A 22,484-nucleotide genomic window follows, 5' to 3' on the forward strand; every position below is an offset into this window, starting at 1 on the left:
GAATAGGCAGCTAAGAGCCTGTCTCAGGGAGGTGGAGAGTGGTGGGAGGAGAGGATGCATACGGGTCAGGCTCCAAGCCCCTGGTGCCTGCTCCATCGTCCCAGCAGACTTCACTTATAAAACACAAATTCAAAGATAACGTGAAGAATTACAAGACGGCAGCCGCAGAGCATTAAACCCCACGCTTCTGAGGGGAATTCCCTGGAGGTCCAGTGGTTAGGACTCTGCGCTTTCCCTGCTGAGGACTCGGGTTTGACTCCTGGTTGGGGAAGTAAGATACTGCAAGCCTCTCGGCCAAAAAACAAACGAACAAAAACCTACCACACTTACGAGTGTGGGGCTCTGTGCAACTGCACTGGACATAGGCCTTGCTTTTAAGCTAGTCCTGTGGGAATGAGTCTCAGGACCTAGGAAAACTGACCTAGGAAAGCTGTTCTCTGATGCTGCCCCTGCAGGGATAGAGTCCAGAACACACCCTGTAGCACTGACCTTGGTCAGGAAGCCCTAGGCAAGAAGCTGCTGCTGCCATCACTCAGGTCTCCTTTAGGAATGGGTTCATCAACTTGCAGGACAAAAGGGCTCAATTTCAGGATAAAGAACCAGCTGGGGGACGTAAGCTCTGCTGCCCTGTGTTAGCATGAACACTTATTGCTATAACAAAAAGGCACCAAAATTCTGTGGTTTAAAGAACACACAACTTATATACCAACCAGTCTCAACATGTGGACTTTATTTGGATCTTGATATGAAAAAACAGTAAAAAAACCAAAAAAACATTTTTGAGACAATTGGAAATTTGGACAATGATTGACTTCTCCCTCAACATTTTATGAAAAATTTCAAAGATACAGAAAGGGTGAAGGAATCTTCTAGTAAACATTCATATCGCCACCACCTAGATTCTATAATAAATATTTTGCTACATTTGCTTTATCACATAACTAGCCATCTATGCCTCTATCAGTCCATCAAGCCACATCTTTTTTTTTTTTTGGTTGTGCTGCCCGGCACGTAGGATCTCAGTTCCCCGACCAGGGATCCAACCCACGCCCCCTGCAGTGGAAGCACGGAGTCTTAAACACTGGACTGCCAGGGAAGTCCCCCATATCATTTTTTGATCCACGTCAAAGTAGATTGCAGATATCAGTACTCTTACTTCAAATACTTTGGCATGTGTCATTAACTAGACTGCTTGGATATTTTATTATGGTAAATAATTTAAAATTTTATAGCTGTTGTGGTTGTGTTTTTTAAAAATGGGTCTGTACATTTTAGAAATACATACTCAAATATTTTTTGGTGGAATGGTATGAGTTCTAGTATATAAATGCCAAGTGACAAATGTAGCAGCTTAAAACAACAATAAACATTATTTCACAGTTTCTGTTGGTCAGGAATCTGAGGGTGTTTTAGCTCAGCTACAGTCTCACGGCTCAGGATAGAGGTGGGCAGGAACCCACCAGCATTTACCTGTCATGAGTGGAGAGAGAGACCGATTCCAGCCAAGCAGCCTTCCAGAGTCCAGAACCAACTTTGGTATCTCTCTGCTGTCATCTTGTGGCAGGTCTGGAAAAACGCTCCTCCCACCGCTACCTTCCCACACTCCAATCCCTTTTGATGATGTTTTAGGACTTGCTTTTTAAAAACTTTTTACTTTTATCCACCCAGTTGCTGAATAGATCATGAGTTCAAGATGGTTTAAAATTCGTAAGTGTGAATAGGAAGAAAAGTCTTCTTCCCTCTGAGGACTCTCTGCGTTCCTCTCCAGGGGAACCATTCTGTGTTGTTTCTTGTGTATCCTTACAGGGAAATTTTATGCATATTAAATAAATAAATAAATAAATAAATAAATAAATAAACCCTCCAAATACAACAACAAAACCACAAAAATATACTCAGCCTCCCCCAGTCATAAAAGGATAATTTGTTCCTGAAATCAGCAAATTCATTCAGTAATACTTATTGATCCTGATTTGAACAAGCAATGTGTATATGTTTTCAACAAACAAAAAATATAAAAATAATATGACCCAATGGGGAAATGTGAACACTGCCTGAAAATTTTATTATATGAAGGAATTAATGTTAATTGCTTAGGGGCGGTATGGAGCTTAAAACCATATACAAGCCCCTGTGTCCCTGATTTTTTAAGTAAAAGGCTTTTGCTTTAGTCTCCCAGTCCTCCTAAAGTCCCAAAAGGCTGACTCAAGGGTTAAAAATGATTAGGAAATATGAAGATGTAGAAATAAGAAATAGCTGTTGGGCTGGGAAACTGGTAACAATTTAGACTATAAACCATGTAGCAGACAGAGTCACTGAACTCCCAGTTCCCTGAAAGACATAAAGGTCTGACACACATTCCTAAGTTGCTCCTGTAAGGAACCAGACTCCCACCAGATGGAAACTGCTGACCTCAAGCACTTAGATCCCAGACCGGTTGAAACCAGAAGACTGACGATGTCTAGAACTTCACCTTGATGCCAGCCAATCAACAAATTTCAGTATCATAGCTCCAGTGTTTGAACAAGATATATTATTTCATTAATTCAGCTCTTTGATGAGCTTCATTTTAACAATTCTTGCTGCATTTTTAAATGCATCTAATAAGATTCAGAAGAATCTCTTTGGGTGCCAAAGCTTTGTTATATAAGATATTATTCCTATAATTCTTCCAACAATTTAATAGCTCCACTATGTTTTCTGGTCATACTTGTAGCTCCATTGCTTGTACTTCCTTTACAAATTTTTCAGTTTAATGTGTACTGATTAACAATGCATTTTAATAATCCTGTTAGTATGTTCAATCCTGTGAGTATAAAGTTAAATTTAAATAAAACTAAACTGGGACTTCCCTGGGAGCACAGTGGTTAAGAATGTGCCTGCCAGTGCAGGGGACACAGGTTCGAGCCCTGGTCGGGGAAGATCCCACATACCACGGAGCAACAAAGCCCCTGCAACACAGCTACTGAGCCTGTACTCTAGAGCCTGTGAGCCACAACTACTGAGCCTGCATGCCACAACTACTGGAGCCTGTACTCTGCAACAAGAGAAGCCACCACAATGAGAAGCCCGCACTCGACGCAACTAGAGAAAGCCCGCGCACAGCAATGAAGACCCAATGCAGCCAAAAATAAATAAATAAATAAATTTAAAAATAAATAAGTAAATAAAACTAAACTTTCATAAAATTATCTTTTTTTTTTTTTTTTTTGGCCATGCCATGCAGCTTGCAGGATCTTGTTCCCCCCCCGACCAAGGATTGAACCTGCACCTTCAGCAGTGAAAGCATAAAGTCCTAACCACTGGACCGCCAGGGAATTCCCTCATAAAATTATCTTGATATGTCACATAAATGAAAAGTATTGTGCAGTTTGGAGTATTAGTACTCTAAGGAAATAGACTATCAAATTTATGCCAGATTTGATGGCCTAAAAAGAATTGCTTCTGGGCTTCCCTGGTGGCGCAGCGGTTAAGAATCCGCCTGCCAGTGAAGGGGACACAGGTTCGAGCCCTGGTCCGGGAAGATCCCACATGCCGCGGAGCAACTAAGCCTGTGCACCACAACTACTGAGCCTGCACTCTAGAGCCCGCGAGCCTCAACTACTGAAGCCCGCATGCCTAGAGCCTGTGCTCTGCAACAAGAGAAGCCAACACAATGAGAAGTCCGCGCACCGCAAGGAAGAGTAGCCCCTGCTGGCCGCAACTAGAGAGAGCCCATGCGCAGCAACAAAGACCCAACTCAGCCAAGTATAAATTAAAAAAAAAAAAAAAATTGCTTCTTAGTATATCACAACAGTGTAGGTTTGATGGGATATATAGCCTTATTACTGAGAGGTAGAGTTCTAACTTATCAGTTGATTTATTATGGAAAAATTATACACACCATATCCCAAAATAAGATTTTTCCTGATTTTTTTTATTTTGGCCCTGCCACATGGCTTGTGGGATCTTTGTTCCCCGACCAGTGTTTGAACCCAGGCCCTCAGCAGTGAAAGCGCCGAGTCCTAACCACTGGCCCACCAGGAAATTCCCAGAATAAGTTTTTTGACTGATACCGTGCCACACCAAATGTAAGTACAATAAAAATAATGCTAAGGTAAAAGAACCCTTCTTTAACAATGCAATCAAAACAGATTACCCCACCAGGTAAAGAACCTAGCTGAGGTTCTGGCTGAGGGTGGTGGAAATGCAGAATGGGTTGTGGAAGAAGGAAGATACCAATTATGACCTGGTGACCAGTTACAAAAATGAGGATTGTAGTGACTTTGCATATTTCCTGTTTGCCTATTATGTGTTTATTTGTATATGCTAACTGTTTTCTTCTTCTCTTTCCTTCATCCATTTTTATTTTATATGCAAGTTGTTGGAAGTTAATTTACAATTTGGCCTTAAACTAGTATTTAGTCAGAGTGACTGAATTTGAGTAGTAATATAGCCAGTGATGGATACAATGACTCTTGGGTCTGTGCATCTCCTCATTTGGGGGAAAGGGTGAGAATTTCTTCATCTGTAAGGAGGACAGCTGTATCTTGTTAGATACAACGATAAAGTTTTTCTTGTTTTTGCTGTTGTATAGGGGTTCACACCTGTGTAGAGGGTGCATATGGATGCTAATTAGTCAAAGGGGTAGGTTGTGTTGATTATTGATTTATTGCCCTTTAGCTCTAAATTTGCCCTTTTTTTTTAAAACATCTTTATTGGAGTATAATTGCTTTACAATGGTGTGTTAGTTTCTGCTTTATAACGAAGTGAATCAGCTATACGTATACATATATCCCCATGTCCCCTCCCTCTTGCGTCTCCCTCCCACCCTCCCTATCCCACCCCTCTAGGTGGTCACAAAGCACCGAGCTGATCTCCCTGTGCTATGCAGCTGCTTCCCACTAGCTATCTATTTTACGTTTGGTAGTGTATATATGTCCATGCCACTCTCTCACTTTGTCCCAGCTTACCCTTCCCCCTCCCCGTATGCTCAAGTCCATTCTCTAGTAGGTCTGCGTCTTTATTCCCGTCTTGCCCCTAGGTTCTTCATGACCATTTTTTTTCCCTTAGATTCCATATATATGGGTTAGCATATGGTATTTATTTTTCTCTTTCTGACTTACTTCACTCTGTATGACAGACTCTAGGTCCATCCACCTCACTACAAATAACTCAATTTCATTTCTTTTTATGGCTGAGTAATATTCCTAAATTTGCCCTTTTGTCTGCTTTATGAAAACAAATGTGGACCCATTAAACAAATATTTTTCCTTTGCCAGCTGGCATCATGATAAGCTTCATCAGTAGAGGTTGATGGAGAGAGATTGCAGAATGAAAAAGGGTTCTGCATCCTGGTTCTGGTGTGCTCGATTGCCAGGCTCCTGGCAATGTGCTTGGCTTCCCCAGTGCCCAGCTCCTGCAGTGTGGGCAGTTTCTCCAGCACCAGGTTCCTACAGCGTTCTCAGCTTCTCCAGAACCAGGGCCTGCACTACAGCGCATAGCAGCCAAGCAGCACCTAGTGGCCTGCAGCTTTCTTTAGTACCTCCCTTGGGTGGTTTTATAGCAGAGTGCCTCGGGCGAGACACTTCCCCTTGAACACACTAGAGTGGATTTCCAGCAAGTTCCAAAGGGCAAATTTCCAGCAAGATCCACTAGCACTTCTCTTTGGTTAGCCATAGCCATGCCCTCTCCAACAAGGTCTGGATCTCAGCCCCAGGAGGGCCTCTTCCTTGGGTGCTCTATATCAGACCTTGGGGAGCTGTGGAACTTGGATGGCCTCTAAGAGTTTTCCAAATTGGGACAATGGGGCTGGAATCCCCAGCATCAACTAGTAATTGGATACAGGCATACCTCATTTTATTGCGTTTCACTTTATTGTGCTTTGCAGATATTGTGGTTTTTACTAAGTAAAGGTTTGTGGCAACCCTGTGTTGTCAGATGAAGGTTAGCATTTTTTAGCAATAAAGTATCTTTAAATTAAGGTATGTACTTAAAAAAAAGATGTAATGCTCTTGCACACTTAATAAATTACAGTATAGTGTAAACGTAACTTTCTTTTTTTAATATTTATTTATTTGGTCACGCCCGTCTTAGTTGCAGCAGGCGGGCTCCTTAGTTATGGCATGTGAACTCTTAGTTGTGTCATGCATGTGGGATCTAGTTCCCTGACCAGGGATTGAACCCGGGCCCCCTGCATTGGGAGTGCGGAGTCTTAACCACTGCTCCACCAGGGAAGTCCCTAAACATAACTTTCATATGCACTGGGAAACCAAAAACTGGTGTGACTCACTTTATTGCTATATTTACTTTATTATGGTGCTCTGGAACCAAGCTCACAATATCTCTGATGTATGCATGCTATCTCTGGGAAGGGGATGTTACATGGAAACCTTTATTTTATTATTTTGTTTTTCTTTTAAAAATTTTTAAAATTTAGATATAATTGACATATAATGATTAGTTTAGGTGTACAACATAATGATTTGATATTTGTATATATTGCAAAATGACCACCACAATAAGTCTAGTTAACCTCCAACACTACACATAGTTATAAATTGAAACCTTTCTTTAGCTGAGACCATGCACTAGGAGGAACTCAGCTGCAAGGCATTGCTAGCCAATGCTCTAAGCAGATGAAGAATTGAGTGCCTTGGTCCTGAAACAGTGATCTGGGCAGCATATCAAAGCATCCATCCTCTGGACATATCATCAGGTGGGTGAGCTGTATGTCCATGTATGTTTAATTAAATTCTTTTTGCAATAGGGACTTCCCTCGTGGTCCAGTGGTTAAGACTGTGTGCTCCCAATGCAGGGGGCCTGGGTTTGAGCCCTGGTCAGGGAACTAAGATCCCGCATGCTGTGCAGCATAGCCAAAAACAAATCAATAAATAAGAAATAAAAATTTTTTTGCAAGAATATAATTACAGAGAAATATATTGTGGCATGACATTTTCATTGAATTTTATACATTTGACAAAACCATTAAAAAAGTAATCTTCATTATATAGTCTTGTGTGTATTTCCTTTTATAATGTGGCTCCAAGAAGTCTGCTAAATCAACATTTTTCTCAATATTTCCATTATTTATGTCTCCAGATCCAGCAGTGGAACTTGAACACATCTCTTCATTTCATCATTCTTTTTCTTCTAATAATAAAACGATCCATTCTAAGGACAGTTAATAGTTCAAATAACATGTACAGTTGGATTTTTTAGAAGTCTCATTTGATAATGTCCTTTCAAAAAATGCACTGAAAGTTGGTAACTGAAACTCAGTGGAACATTTGTTTTGCTAGCAGCAGATAAAATTCTCTCAAATTTAACTTCGTAACTAAGCAGAAGTGCCAGTATGAAATTAACCTCAGAACTTTGACTAAAGGGGTGAACTTTTCTGCAAATTTCCAAAAAGCATATTAGTAGTCACCATTCCCTCCTTCCCTTCCTCCTCATACCCAGGGGTAGTTGTGAACCTTGTGGTCAAAAATAAGATGATAGATAAGAGTAAAGTGCAGTGCCAAGAGCATCCAGTGGGGGAAAGAATGGTATTTTTAAAAATGGTGGGCTTCCCTGGTGGCGCAGTGGTTAAGAATACACCTGCCAATGCAGGGGACACAGGTTCGAGCCCTGGTCCAGGAAGATCCCACATGCCGCGGAGCAACTAAGCCCGTGCGCCACAACTACTTAGCCTGTGCTCTGGAGCCTGCGAGCCACAACTGCTGAATCCACGTGCCACAACTACTGAAGCCCGTGAGCCTAGAGCCCGTGCTCTGCAACAAGGGAATCCACTGCAATGAGAAGCCCGGGCATCGCAACAAAGAGCAGCCTCCGCTCGCTGCAACTAGAGAAAGCCCACACACGGCAATGCAGCCAAAAATAAATAAATAAAATAAATTTATTTAAAAAAATGGTACTACTGGATATCCACATGCAAAAGAATTAAGTTGGACTCTCCCTCACACCATATACCAAAATTTTTTTTTCTTTTTTTTTTTTTTTTGCTGCATTGGGTCTTCGTTGCTGCACGCGGGCTTTCTCTAGTTGCGGTGAGCAGGGGCTACTCTTTGTTGTGGTGCGTGGGCTTCTCATTGTGGAGCACGGGCTCCAGGAGCACGGGCTTCAGTAGTTGTGGCTTGCAGGCTCAGTAGTTGTGGCACATGGGCTCAGTAGTTGCGCCTTGCAGACTCTAGAGCACAGGCTCAGTAGTTGTGGCACACGGGCTTAGTTGCTCCACGGCATGTGGGATCTTCCCAGACCACGGCTCGAACCTGTGTACCCTGCATTGGGGGGTGGATTCTTAATCACTGTGCCACCAGGGAAGCCCTATGCAGTAATCTTTTAAATCAGGTGGGAAAAAAGAGGAGTTACAAACAAAAAAATACATTTTATATTTATCTTTGTAGTTATCTTTACCAGTGTTCTTTACTTCTTCCTGTGGATTTTAGTTACTGTCAAGTGTTTTTTCATTTCAGCTTGAAGCATTTCTTTTGCGTTTTTTGTAGGAAGGTCCGCTAGCAATGATCTCTTGGTTTTTATTTATATAGGAATATCTTAATTTCTCCTTTATTTTAAAAAATATTTATTTATTAATTTATATTTTTTACTTTTTTTTGGCTGCGTTGGATCTTTGTTGCTGTGCACGGGCTTTCTCTAGTTGTGGCGAGCAGGGGCAACTTCATTGCGGTGGCTTTGCTTGCTGCAGAGCATGGGCTCTAGGTGTGCACGCTTCAGTAGTTGCAGCACGCGGGCTCAGTAGTTGCTGCGCATGGGCTCTAGGGCACGTGGGCTTTAGTAGTTAATGCACGTGGGCTCAGTAGTTGTGGCTCGCAGGCTCTAGAACACAGGCACAGTAGTTGTGGCACACGGGCATGTGGGATCTTCCTGGACCAGGGCTTGAACCCGTGTCCCCTGCACTGGCAGGTGGATTCTTAACCACTGCACCACCAGGGAAGTCCTCTCCTTTATTTTTGAAGGATAGTTTTGTCAGATATAGATTCTTTGTTTTTTTTCTTTCAGCACTGTGAATATGTCATCCCACTGCCTTCTTGTCCTCATGATTTCTGTTGAGAGATAAGCTGTTTATCTTACTAAGGCCTCCCTATACATGATGAGATACTTCTCTTTTTTGCATTCAAGATTCTCACTTTGTCTTAGGCTATATATACCAAAGAACTATCTGTCTTGCAATTTTGTAATAGCTAATGTTCAAAATGCCTGCTAGGATTTTGTAAATTAGGTTTATATTTCTGATAGTGTGTGCATTTCTGATGCTTTTCCAAGATAATGTTTCCTAAAGGCAGGATTTCTACTTTTACTTATGTATTTTGAAAAGAGAGTGAAAATTTGATTTCCTTCAGCTTTTCCCTTGTTTCCTTATTCTGTATTTTGAAAACATGGAATGAATGAATTTTCCTTGTTTCCTTATTCTGTATTTTGAAAAATGCTAATTTACACTAGCATTTGTGAGCATTCTTGAGATGTATTTTTCAAGTTTGCTTCCCAAGGCTATTCCAAAAACAATGTATCATTTTGTTATCTTTTAATAATAATATAGTAATATTGTATAAATATTATTAAATAATATTAGTGTACTGTTATATTTATAATAATACAATATATAATAATATATTTTTATAATATAATTATATAATTACTTGGTAAGAAATAACTTCCTGAAAATTTGTCCAACCAAATACCCTTCAAACTTTGGCCATTGTGTCAGTTTTCTATTGCTGCTGTAACAAGTAACCATAAACATAGTGGCTTAAAACAATGCAAATTTATTCTCTTATAGTTCTGGAGATAAAATTCCAAAATCAGTTTCACTGGGCAAATGTCAAGATATTGGCAGGGCTAGCTCCTTCTGGAGGCTCTAGGTAAGAATCTATTTCCTTGTTTTTTCTAGCATTTAGAGGCCTCCTGCATTCCTTTTTTCTTTTTTTTAGAACTGGCCATATCAAATATTGGAGAGAATGTGAAGCAATGAAAACTCTCATACATTGCTGGTGGGGATACAAGAGGGTGTAACCACTTTGGAAATCAGTTTGGTAATTTTTTTTTTGTTTGTTTAAATTTTTTGGCCACACCTTGCATGCCATGCGGGATCTTAGTTCCCCGACCCAGGGATCAAACCTGTGCGCCCTGCAATGGAAGCGGGGAGTCTTAACCACTGGACCATCAGGGAAGTCCCCTCCTGCATTCCTTGGCTTGTGACTCCTTCCTTGAATCCCTCCAACCTCTTGCTTTCATTGTCACATCTCCTAATACTCACTCTGATCTCCTGCCTTTTTCTTTTAAGAACCCTTGTGATTTACAGTGGGTTCACCTGGATAATCCAGGATAATCTCCCCATTACTTTAATCATATCTGCAAAGTCCCTTTTGCCATATAAGATTCTAGGGATTAAGATGTGGTCATCTTTGGGAAGCCATTATTCAGCCTCACAGCCAGTTACTTTGGTATGGTGCTGTCTGTAACCCTGTAGTTGAACGTAATTGAAAAGAGAGGCCTGGCACAGGGACTGCCCTTGGCAAGTGCTTAAGTAGTGTTAAAGGCCTTGAGGAGTGTTTTGGCTTTAAATAAGTTCAGTTTTGTTTTTTTCCCATTGTCTGTTAATTTTGTAGCTTTTTCTTACTGTCTTTCTGAGGTGTCTTACTGAGCTCGCTAATAAGCCCAAAGTGAATTCAGATCCTGGTTCTGTTGCTTGCTTAGCTTTAACCACCCAAGTCTGTTTCTTCATTTGTAAAATGGGGCTGTTACTACATTCTCCAGGCAATGTGGGTGAGAGAGGAGGAGGGGGCTGATTCCCAATTGGTATAAGCGGCAAGAGTTGCAGGACTGTGTGGGTGTCAGGATGGACGTATGCACGTCAGAGGGTGAGGACTGATGCCCCAGATTGAGGGGAGGGCACAGTCAGGTGAGTCTGGGAGCCTCTTCTCTGCCTTTCCCCAGCTAAAGTGTCTCAAGACCCTGACCATCCCCAGGAGGGAGCCTGAGCCAGGGGATGCCCTCTGGATTTCAATCGTTCTGTCCTCAGTTAGAGGCCATCCATGTTCCCTGAAGATGGATGTGTTTGCTTGCCAAGGCCTGGAGCATCTTTCCTTCCATATCAGGACTCTGGGCATCTAATGGAGGTGAAGGACTGCCCGAGAAAATCTGTCTTTCCTGGTACCTTTCCCCTCCACCTCAGGCTTTTTCCTTCAGATTCTTATTTTAGCAGAGTCAATTAAGCCAGTGACGTTTTTAAACTGCCAGAGCCACTTTTATTTCTATTGCAGTAGGAAGATGACCAAGTAAATTGATGACCTTGGCACCCTATCTTAGGAAGTCTACTACTGGATCTTTTCTGTTAGATGAAACAATTACAAAGTTGTGATTCATTTGCACACTGCATATCATCTGAATAACGTTTCAGAAAAGTTTGGTGACTAAAAGGGACCCTAATGTTCCTTCATTTTCTAAAAGTAATCTATTATGTTTATTAGCACTATAATAGTTCTTACCTTGGGTATCGGAAGCTAGAAGAACAATCTTACCCTGAACCTTGATGTTATTTGTATAGTAGCAAAGCATCATTCTCTCTCATTTCACATGAGGTCACCGAGTGACCTTGTCTGTTTCTCATGTTATTACATCACAGGAAATAATGTGCTGCAAGGATGAGCTGCAAGTGGCTTAGGTAGTTCCAGAGGGAGGGCTGAGAGCTGGAGCTGGTGTGCTAAGCAGGGTATAGATCCAAGGTTGAGTGGGAGGAGGAGGCTTAGAGCTAGGTCAGGGAGCTTGGCCTCTATTCCTTAAGTGAGCGAAGACCGTTGATGTAACATACTTATATTTGGTTTTAGACCTAGCTTTTTTTTTTTTTGGCTGCCCTGTGCAGCAGGTGGGATCATAGTTCCCTGACCAGGATTAATCCCACGCCCCCTGCAGTGGAAGTGCCGAGTCTTACCCACGGGACAACCAGGGAAGTCCCTAGATCCAGCTTTCTGGTGAAAGATAAGAGACGATGAGGGCTGACTTAAGACAATAATAAAAATTGTAACAATGATAAAAAATGATCACCGATTATACTACATAACAATTAGCACTTAGTAACTATAAATAGTAAGTTCATTAATTAATAAGAAATGTGTAAGTATAAACATATATAAATAAATAATTATTAAATACTTGGTGATGACGATAACTAGTAATCACTTTAATTGCAACCTCCTTTCCATTCCTGATCTCCTTACCCTGCCCTTTTTTCACCTCAATGCATAACACCTTCCAACACACTACAAAATCTACTCATTTTGTTGATCTCTCTCCCCGTTGGAATACAACCTCCATGAAGGTGGGGCTTTTTGTCTGTGTTGTTCACTGCTGTATCCCCAGGGCCTAGAACAGTGCCTGGCATATAGTAGGTGCTCAATAAATATAGTTGAACTGAATTGAAATAAAAGTAAATGTACTCAACCTTTACTATGTTCCTGGCATGTTCTAAGCATATATTACTTATATCTTCACTTGAAAATTACTGCCTAGATACAAATTATGAAACTAGTTCAAGGCCACTTGGCAAGTAAAGTAGCTATGCTTGAATTTGAATTCAGGAATTCTGGCTGCAGGGCTTATCACCCTAAAGTACCTCTTCATGGTACTCAGCAAAGGGGTGTGTCTGTTCCAGAAATGTCCTAGTGGTAGAAGCAAAAGAGATTTCAAAATAACCAGGGAGAGGGAGGCCAAGGATAATCCCTGAGTAGCTGGCTGGGCAATGGGGGCCATTTGCTGAGAGAAAAGACAGTTAGAAGAACTTATTTATATGACTAGGAATGGCTCAGTTTAGGTATGCCTGCAATTATTTAAGTAACTTTCAGTTCTTATGTAACATCAAACTTTCCTTTCTGATTTTATTCATATTATTGTGCTGGTAACTCTGCCAGGTTCTTCACATTTAAGTTTTCATGATAGCTCCATGAGGTACTATTATGAGCCCCAAATGGATGCTTAGGGAGGCTAGGTTATCATCATCTAGTTAGTGACAGAGTCCAGACCTGATTCTAAAGCTAATATTTCAAATGTGGAAGATAAGGTACCAGAACTGGGTACATCGTTAGAGAAGATATATTAGAAATGTGGAAGCAAAAGAGGACTTTGGAGCTGTAAGTTGGGGGGAGTGGAATTATAAACCTGGCTTTAGATATTACACTTGAGGTGCCTGAGGGATTCTAGCTGGAGTAGTAAAGCAACCTTGTCCATCATTAATGTTGCTTATGAATCTAATAAAGATGAAATATTTTAATTTTGGAAATAAAGTTTGACATGTGAATTCTTCAGAATGATTTGTGAAATTCTTCAGAATGACTTGTGCAATTCTTCAGCCAGGGTTTAAGGCATGGTGACTTGTTCCTCTTTTTTTTTTTTTTTTTAAGGCATGGTGACTTTTTTTTTTTCATGATTAATAATGATAATTTTATTTATTTTTAAAATTAATTTTTATTGGAGTACAGTTGCTTTACAATGTTCTGTTACTTTCTACTGTATAGCAAAATGAATCAGCTATATGTATACATATATCCCCTCTTTTCTGGATTTCTTTCCCATTTAGGTCACCACAGAGCACTGAGTAGAGTTCCCCGTGCTATACAGTAGGTTCCCATTAGTTATTTATTTTATACATAGTATCAATGGTGTATATATGTCAATCCCAACCTCCCAATTCCTCCCACCCCCACCCCCGCATGGTGACTTCTAAGTGTGAAATTTCACATCTATTATCTTTAAAAAATTTTTTTTCTTTTTTTGTAAAGGGAAGGTTCCCCACCTACATCTTCTCACTACCCATAAAAATATTCTATCATTTGCCTAATTTATTAACTCAGTGATTCAACAAATATCTGACTGCCTCCTAGGAATAAAGAAGCAGATACAATTCTCAACACATCAAAGATGTAGAAATCTTATAGTTAAGAGTTGTACCAAGTCAGTCAATTTTGTTTAATACAAACAAACAATTTAAAAAAACGCTTCACATTTCACAATTGCACCTAAATTTTTTTCTTTTTGAAAAGAAAAGAGAGAACTTTGGAAAAGAATGTTGTTTCTAGGAAAACATTTTCGTAAGTTTCTAATTCTCCTAATACATATGAAACAACTTTCTCTGCGATCACAAATGAGAATCAGCTTAAACCAGGGGGATTTGGTAGAAAATTTTATTGTCTTCCCTACTAATGGCCCAGGATTATTAATTCTTACTGATATGTGTGTGTGTGTATATATATATATATATATATATTTTTTTTTTAATACATTTATTTTATTTTATTTTTGGCTGCGTTGGGTCTTCGTTGCTGCGCGTGGGCTTTCTCTAGTTGCAGTGAGCAGGGGCTACTCTTCGTTGTGGTGTGCGGGCTTCTCATTGCAGTGGCTTCTTCTCTTGTTGCGGAGCATGGGCTGTAGGTGCACGGGCTTCAGTAGTTGTGGCATGCGGGCTCAGTTGTTGTGGCTCGCGGGCTCTAGAGCGCAGGCTCAGTAGTTGTGGCGCATGGGCTTAGTTGCTCCGTGGCATGTGGGATCTTCCCGGGCCAGGGCTCGAACACGTGTCCCCTGCATTGGCAGGCGGATTCTTAACCACTGTGCCAGCAGGGAAGTCCCTGTATATATTTTTTTAATTAATTTTTTTTTTTTGGGCCACGCCGCACGGCATGTGGGATCTTAGTTCCCCAACCAGGGATTGAACCCGCACCCTCGGCAATGAAAGCACGGAGTCTTAACCACTGGACCACTAGGGAATTCCCTTACTGATATTCTATTTATTTACTTGGCTGCATCAGGTCTTAGTTGCAGCATGTAGGATTGTTTCGTTGCGGCAGGCAGGCTTCTCTCTAGTTGCGCCACACAGGCTCTCTAGCTGTGGTGCGTGGGCTCCGGAGTGCACTGGCTCAGCAGTTGCGGCATGTGGGCTCTCGAGCGTGTGGGCTTAGTTGCCTTGCAGCATGTGGGATCTTAGTTCCCTGACCAGGGATCAAACCCACGTCCCCTGCATTGGAAGGCGAAGTCTTAACCACTGGACCGCCAGGGAAGTCCCCCCTGATATTTTTTAAAAGTCTCTTTAAGAGATAATTACTGAAATACTTTCAGATGTCATCATATAACATCTGAGTTCAACTTTCAAAAGAATCCAGTGAAAGAGGAAGTAGATGTGAGTGTAGACAAACACCACTGGCCATGGGCTGACAGTTTTTATAGCAGGGTGATGAGAATATTGAGGGTTCACTGTACTATACTTTCTACTTTTGTGTATATTTGAAGTTTTCCAAAATAAAGACATAGCGTGAATTTTTAAAAACTTAGAAGCTAGAAAGAAATGATAACATTTATGTTTAAGGTATCACAGAAATATTTTGCCTTCTCATTTTCTATATTCTCTGTATTCTATTTGAGCATTTTAACTTTTTTATAAGGACAAAACAAAAACAAACAAAAAAACCAAAACGCCATTCTTACTAAGCTCTTTCATCCTTTTGATCCTAGCATTGCCACTTTCTGTGTCAGGGCCATGAACTGACTGCAGTTTATAGATTATCTGAAAAAACACTGATTTTTTTCCTTTTCAGTCATACATTCTGAAATTTGTACATGTGAAACTCTACCCTATCTTGCCCTTCCTTGAAATTAGGATCTCCACTTAAGAGGCCTTGGGCAAACTACTTAATCTCTCTGACTCTCAATTTCTTTACCTTAAAGTAGAAAATAAGCCAAATCAGAGGCATGAATGACAATGTAGGCAAACAGCAAGGCAGGGAACTAACACTTGGTGAATTTCAGGCATTGTACTAGGAATTTTATACACATTTATTCCTCTCAAAAACATGTTTTAAGGAAGAAAAATATGACTACTTCAATATTAAATGAATAAAGGATATGAACATTCAATTAATTTATTCAATTAACAAATATTTATGACCACCTACTATATTTTAGGCACCATGCTGAAAGCAATACCAATGGTCAGCAAATATGTGAACAAATGGTCATCTCTATTAGTCATAATCAAAGGATTGCAAGTAAAAACAAAAGGGACTCTTCCATTTTTCACCCATGAAATGGTGAACTTTCAATAAATGTTTTCTTAGGGTTAGATGAATGTGGTGCTTTGGGATCTCTTCTAAAGTGGGCAGACGCATAGATGCACCATCTTCCTGAAGGCACTTGAGCAATGTGTATAAAACGGGCTAAAATGTATATTTACCTAAAAAAAATGTCCAACCAGGAGAATGAAGCACACCTAGAGACTGCAGTTTCCAAATACCATTTTGGAAAGTACCAAAATACCCAAAGGAAAAAGGATTCCTTGGAAAATGGCTACTTCAAGGTGGGAGCTAGGAAATGAACAAGACGAGCCTGGAACATCCTGTTGTGGCAGATAGCAGGCAAGTGATCAAAGACTAGCAGGGTCATATCAAAAGGACACAGGAATCAAATGGAAGAGGATCCCACAAACCACACATGGAACAATTTGAGCATCAATGAGAGTACAACTGAAATAGATTTAAACATACTGAATATGCTTCACATACACACCCCTCTAAACTCAGTGATTACCATGGCAGAATGTTAGGGAACCAACTCATTATTTTGAAAACCAATAAAGAGAAAGAAAGAAGCATCTACCCTGCCTTTCCTTATTGTAACATGGATAACCAAACAGTAGTTGAAGGGAAGTTTCTCTTTTTAAAAATATTCTAGCTAATAAAGGAAGAAAAAATAATACATCATCATTCTGCAATCCCTAATAAATTAATAGATTTACCAATTGAACATCAATGGCTGCTAACATCATAAAAAGAAAGACACCTAAATATTATGTCTCTCAATATTAACCACCTATAAGTAGTCTTAACAACAAAAATGGAACCTCAATCTGATCATGCCTCTAGACATCAACTACCAACTTATAGGAAATACCAAGGATAGAGGAGCAGGTTTAACTACCCATTGGGATGAGCCAGCAAAAACCAAGCTCTGAGAAACTCTCCAAGGCAAACAAACTAATTTCTTTGAAAAGTAAGTTGCCGGGGGTGGGGGTGGGGAGTCCGGGGGAGGAGGATGAAGGAGAATGGATAGATTGAGACTTAAGAAACACAACAATCAACTGCAATTTGTGAACATTATTTGGATCCTGATAACTTTCAAAAAATTGACATTCATGAAACAATTAGAAATTGGAACACTGGCTATCAGGTATGCAATGTTAATTATTAAGGCAGTGCTGTCAGTTTTTTTAAGGCGTGAAAATCTTTTCTAAATTTGTGAGATATTTCAGAGGTACATATTAAAATTTTTATAGATGAAATGATATATCTGGGATTTACTTCAAAAATAACATGGAGGTGGGGGAGTGGGTGGAAATATGGATAAAAGAAGCCTGGCCATGAGCTGATAATTACTGAAGCTGGTCATGGGGCACTGGGGGTACATTCTAAGAGTGTGAGGACAGAAAGTTTAAAAGAAAGTATATACATTTTTTTTGATGTTTGCTAGTAAAAAAAAAAAGTATATTATTTTGATCTAACATTTCCACTTTTAGAAATTCATCTTAAAGATATACATTACATATACAAAATAATGTATGTGCAAGGATATTTATTACAGGATTGTTGGAAAGAGCAAAAAATAAACTAAATTGATAAGGTTAAATAAATTATGAAACACACATATGAGAGAATACTATGCAGCTGTTAAAGAAGAATAAGGCCACCATATATGTATTGACATGGTCCAGTCTTCCAAGGTGTATGGATAAGCAAAACTAGCAATGTATAGAAATTTGCTACCATTTATGTAAAACATTCTTATAAAGAGTGTTATGTGCATGTCTACACTTAAGCAAATGGAGAAATCAGGAAGTATATGCAAGAACTTGATAGCAGTGATTGCTACATAAAGGGCAACAGGGTAACGTGTGGAGGTTCACTTATGTGAATACAAAATTTAACTTTAAAATTTTTATCCTGTGCCTGTGTTTTAGCTATTCAAAGTGATAATTTTTAATGTCATAGATTTGAGCCCCTCCAACTGTACATCCTAATCATTAAGCCACTTAAAGAAAAATGACATAAAGCACATTGCTTTGTAACCCTTTGTAGGCAGTGGCACATGCAGAAAATGCAGGTGCTTTTACTGAACACTCAAGATGACTGAGAAGATGGATGGCATCAGGGTGCAATGGGTCTTCTGCCCCAGACACTGACTGGCTACCCCAAGGGCTGAGGGGATGTGTTTTTTAAGATTCCTCAGAGTCATTCACAAGCCCTGATCTGGATGTCCCTGGAGTTGGATCAAGGCTCTTTTCCCCATCACTGTCACACCTGGAGTTACAACATCAAAATTCTAAAAACATATTTAATCCAGAATAGGTACAGTTCCAGACATTCCATCTAAAATTAATTTTAATAGACTGGATTAAATTAGCTGGAATTTTATTTATATTTATTTTCACAAATGATAATTATTATCTACAATTTGTTTTTCAGGAGTTATTCTTGTTGAGTTTTTTATCATAAATTTTTTAGCCTTGAAGATGAATTGGCAAGCTTCTCTCAGGGATTATCTGTTCCTTAAGGTTTTTGTACGTTAAACTGTTTTCTCGGGACTTCCCTGGTGGCGCAGTGGTTAAGAATCCGCCTGCCAATGCAGGGGACACGGGTTTGAGCCCTGGTCTGGGAAGATCCCACATGCCACGGAGCAACTAAGCCTGTGTGCCACAACTACTGAGCCCGTATGCCATAACTACTGAAGCCTGCACGCCTAAAGCCCATGCTCCACAACGAGAAGCCACCACAATGAGAAGCCTGAGCACCACAACAAAGAGTAGCCCCCACTCGCCGCAACTAGAGAAAGCCCGCGCACAACAATGAAGACCCAACGCAGCCAAAAATAAATTAATTAAAATGAAACAAAACAAAAAAAATTGTTTTTTCTAAAGGGACAGAGCTTTGATGACTTTTTATGTCCTTCCACAATCATTGATTGTTCGGAAATCCCACATCTTTTTGAACCAATTTTGATTATTTTTGTAAAAATTCATTCTCTCTAGATTTCTAAATATATTAGAATAAAGTCATGCATAGCTGCTATTTTTAAAAAATCCACCCCTTCCTCATTCATACTGCTAAATGTGTTTTTTTTTTCTATATCAGAGTTGTCAATTGTCTATTATATTGTTAAATAACCTTCAGATTAAGTCTACTGTCATTTCTGATTTCATATTTTTTGGCTGCGCCATGCGGCATGTAGGATCTTAGTTCCCCGAGCAGGGATTGAACCCACGCCCCCTGCAGTGGAAGCTTGAAGCCTTAACCAGTGGACCACTAGAGATGTCCCATTTTTTCTTTTCTTTTTAATAATCGTTCTTACTGTTGACTTGGGTTTATGTGGTAATTTCCCCTTTTAGGGTTGACCATTCATTTAACGCGCTTAGTATGTGACTGGCAATGAGTAGGTGTTGGAGATCTACTTGGAGAACAAAGCCCTTACCTTTTTTAAAAATTTTTTTAATTAATTAATTTATTCATTTATTCATCTTTGGATGCGTTGGGTCTTCGCTGCTGCATGTGGGCTTTTGCTAGTTGCGGTGATTGGGGGCTACTCTTCGTTGCGGTGTGTGGGTTTCTCATTGCAGTGGCTTCTCTTGTTGCGGAGCATGGGCTCTAGGTGCGTGGGCTTCAGTTGTTGCAGCACGTGGGCTCAGTAGTTGTGGCACGCGGGCTCTAGAGTGCAGGCTCAGTAGTTGTGGCGCATGGGCTTAGTTGCTCCACGGCACGTGGGATCTTCCCGGACCAGGGCTCGAACCTGTATCCCCTGCATTGGCAGGTGGGCTCCTAACCACCGCGCCACCAGGGAAGTCCCAAAGCCCCTACCTTTAACCCTTGGGTTCTGACAGGAGTACAGCTTTGGTTACACTGAACTGGTTTTGATATGCAGAATTCACTGCCATTCATTTCTTTTTTTCTTTTTTTTTTTTTAATTAATTAATTTATTTTTTTGGCTGTGTTGGGTCTTCGTTTCTGTGTGAGGGCTTTCTCCAGTTGCGGCAAGCGGGGGCCACTCTTCATCGCGGTGCGCAGGCCTCTCACTATCGTGGCCTCTCTTGTTGCGCAGCACAGGCTCCAGACGTGTAGGCTCAGTAGTTGTGGCTCACGGGCCCAGTTGCTCTGTGGCATGTGGGATCTTCCCAGACCAGGGCTCGAACCCATGTCCCCTGCATTGGCAGTCAGATTCTCAACCACTGCGCCACCAGGGAAGCCCCACTGCCATTCACTTCTAGTTTGTAATTTTAGTTTGATTCTCTTGAAGTTATACTTGGAGGTGGTTTTAGATTCCTAAATGGGCAGATTTCTTTCAGCTACTCTTCTGTTAATTTCTAATCTTCAAAATTTACAACCTTTTAAATGAAGATCTTCTCATGATAACTATACTTTACTACTGTTTTTCAGAATGAATTATCCTAACAAGTGGTTTTGAAGGCTTTGGATATTTGATACATTCATAAGGCCCTCCTCTCACATGAACTCCTTAACAGTAATACTGTTATTAATTAATGACAATAGTATTTATTGAGCATAGGCTTTATATAAAATATCTGACAATCTTCACGGAAACTCTATTAGGTACATATAATTATCACTGCTTAAAAATAAGTAAACTGAGGAACACAGACATTGCATAATTTGCCCAATGTTATACAGTCAGTAATTGCTGGAAGTGAGATAATGTTAAGTAAGGTATATGGCGAAAGGCACAGTCACAAATGTTTTAATAGGGTCATTTTCTATTAGGAATTCTCAGAAGTTTAACATATTTTGAGTGGTAACAGGAGGGTTTTCTATATTCATATTAATTTTTTTTCAGTGTAAGATCTCTGATGCTTAGTAAACAGTGAGTGTGAGGCAAAAAGAATTCCCATGTTTATTGAATTTTCTTCTGGTATGAGTTACCTGATGTTCCATAATGGAGGTGACAAATGAAGGTTCTCTGACAATAATTACATTACATTATGCATTATCTAATATTGAGTCAGGTATGAATTCCACATAAAGGCTCTGCTACATCCCTAACATCAAGGCTTTCTAGCCAGTATGAATTCTGTAGTGTTCAATGAGCTGTGAGCCAAGAATAAAGGCCTGCCCACATTCTCTACATTCATAAGGTTTGATACCAGGATGAATTCTCTGATGTTCAGTAAGCTGTGAACTACGAATAAAGGCCATTCCACATTCCCTACATTGATAGGGTTTCTCACAAGTGTGAATCCGCTGATGATGAGTCAGTTGTGAAACACGAATAAAGGCTTTCCCACATTCCTTACATTCGTAGGGTTTGTCACCTGTATGAATTCTTTGATGCTGAATAAGGTATGAACTACGACTAAAGGCCTTCCCACAATCTTTACACTCATAGGGTCTGTCACCTGTATGAACTCTCTGATGTCGTGTAAGCTGTGCGTGCTGTCTAAAGGCCTTCCCACATTCTTTACATTCGTAGGGTTTCTCCCCAGAATGAATTCTTTGATGTCGAGTAACTTCTGAGCTATGAATAAAGCCCTTGCCACACTCCTTACATTCATAGGGTTTCTCCCCAGTATGAATCCTCTGATGTACAGTAAGCTGTGAATGCTGTCTAAAGGCTTTCCCACATTCTTTACACTGATAGGGTCTAGCACCTGTATGAATTCTCCGATGAACAGTAAGTTGTGAGCCGCGAATAAAAGCCTTGCCACAGTCTTTACATACGTAGGGTTTCTCACCTGTATGAGTTCTATGATGCAGAATAAGTTGTGAGTGCTGTCTAAAGGTCTTTCCACATTCTTTACATTCATAGGGTTTGACACCAGTATGAAGTCTCTGATGTAGAATAAGTTCTGAAGTACGACCAAAGGCCTTCCCACACTCCTTACAGTCATAAGGTTTCTCACCTGTATGAATTCTCTGATGTTGAACAAGGTGCGAGGTACGACTGAAGGCTTTCCCACATTCCTTACATTCAAAGGGCTTTTCACCCGTATGAGTTTTCTGATGTTGAGTAAGGTGTGAGCCACGGCTAAATGCTTTCCCACATTCATTACATTCAATCAGTTTCTCGCCAGTCTCATTGCTGGGATGTAGGGTAAGGGGTGTATGATGCTCAAAAGTGGGCATGTTTCCGTAGGTGATTTTCACTTGCTTGAAAGAGCACTCATGATTTACTTGTTGTTTTTCAAACTGGCCTTTGTATGCCCAGTCATCTCTAAAACTGGAGCCCTCAAAAGCACAGCATGTAAGGCTTTCCATCAGCTCCCAATCGAATGACTCTACTTCAAAGATATCTTTTTGTAGAAATTTATCACACCTGGACTCCAAGTCTGAAAAATAAAAAAAAAGTAAATACAACCTGTTCTCTTCTTCTAAGAGAAATTTAAAAATTCTACAGGAGACTAGAGAGACAAAATGAAAATAATAACCATAATAGGTGAATTGCTTCTATAA

General features: G+C 40.2%; 1 protein-coding gene and 1 long non-coding RNA gene across 2 annotated transcripts in view; one reads left to right on the forward strand and one right to left on the reverse strand.

Annotated features, from left to right (window-relative positions):
- LOC137753450 (uncharacterized) overlaps positions 1-22,484 on the forward strand; it is a 46,340-nt gene that overhangs the window by 1,795 nt on the left and 22,061 nt on the right. The window contains exon 2 of the long non-coding RNA XR_011071484.1: positions 3,966-4,070. This is a non-coding gene — a long non-coding RNA (uncharacterized lncRNA). The remainder of the gene's footprint in view (positions 1-3,965; positions 4,071-22,484) is intronic.
- Positions 20,675-22,484, reverse strand: part of ZNF565 (zinc finger protein 565) — a 33,005-nt gene continuing 31,195 nt past the window's right edge. Inside the window, exon 5 of the mRNA XM_068528582.1 lies at positions 20,675-22,360. Coding sequence (XP_068384683.1) covers positions 21,090-22,360 — 1,271 coding nt within the window. The 3' untranslated portion in view covers positions 20,675-21,089. The remainder of the gene's footprint in view (positions 22,361-22,484) is intronic.

The sequence above is a fragment of the Eschrichtius robustus genome, chromosome 19 (assembly GCF_028021215.1).
Source record: "Eschrichtius robustus isolate mEscRob2 chromosome 19, mEscRob2.pri, whole genome shotgun sequence".
In the NCBI taxonomy this organism is placed as follows: Eukaryota; Metazoa; Chordata; class Mammalia; order Artiodactyla; family Eschrichtiidae; genus Eschrichtius; species Eschrichtius robustus.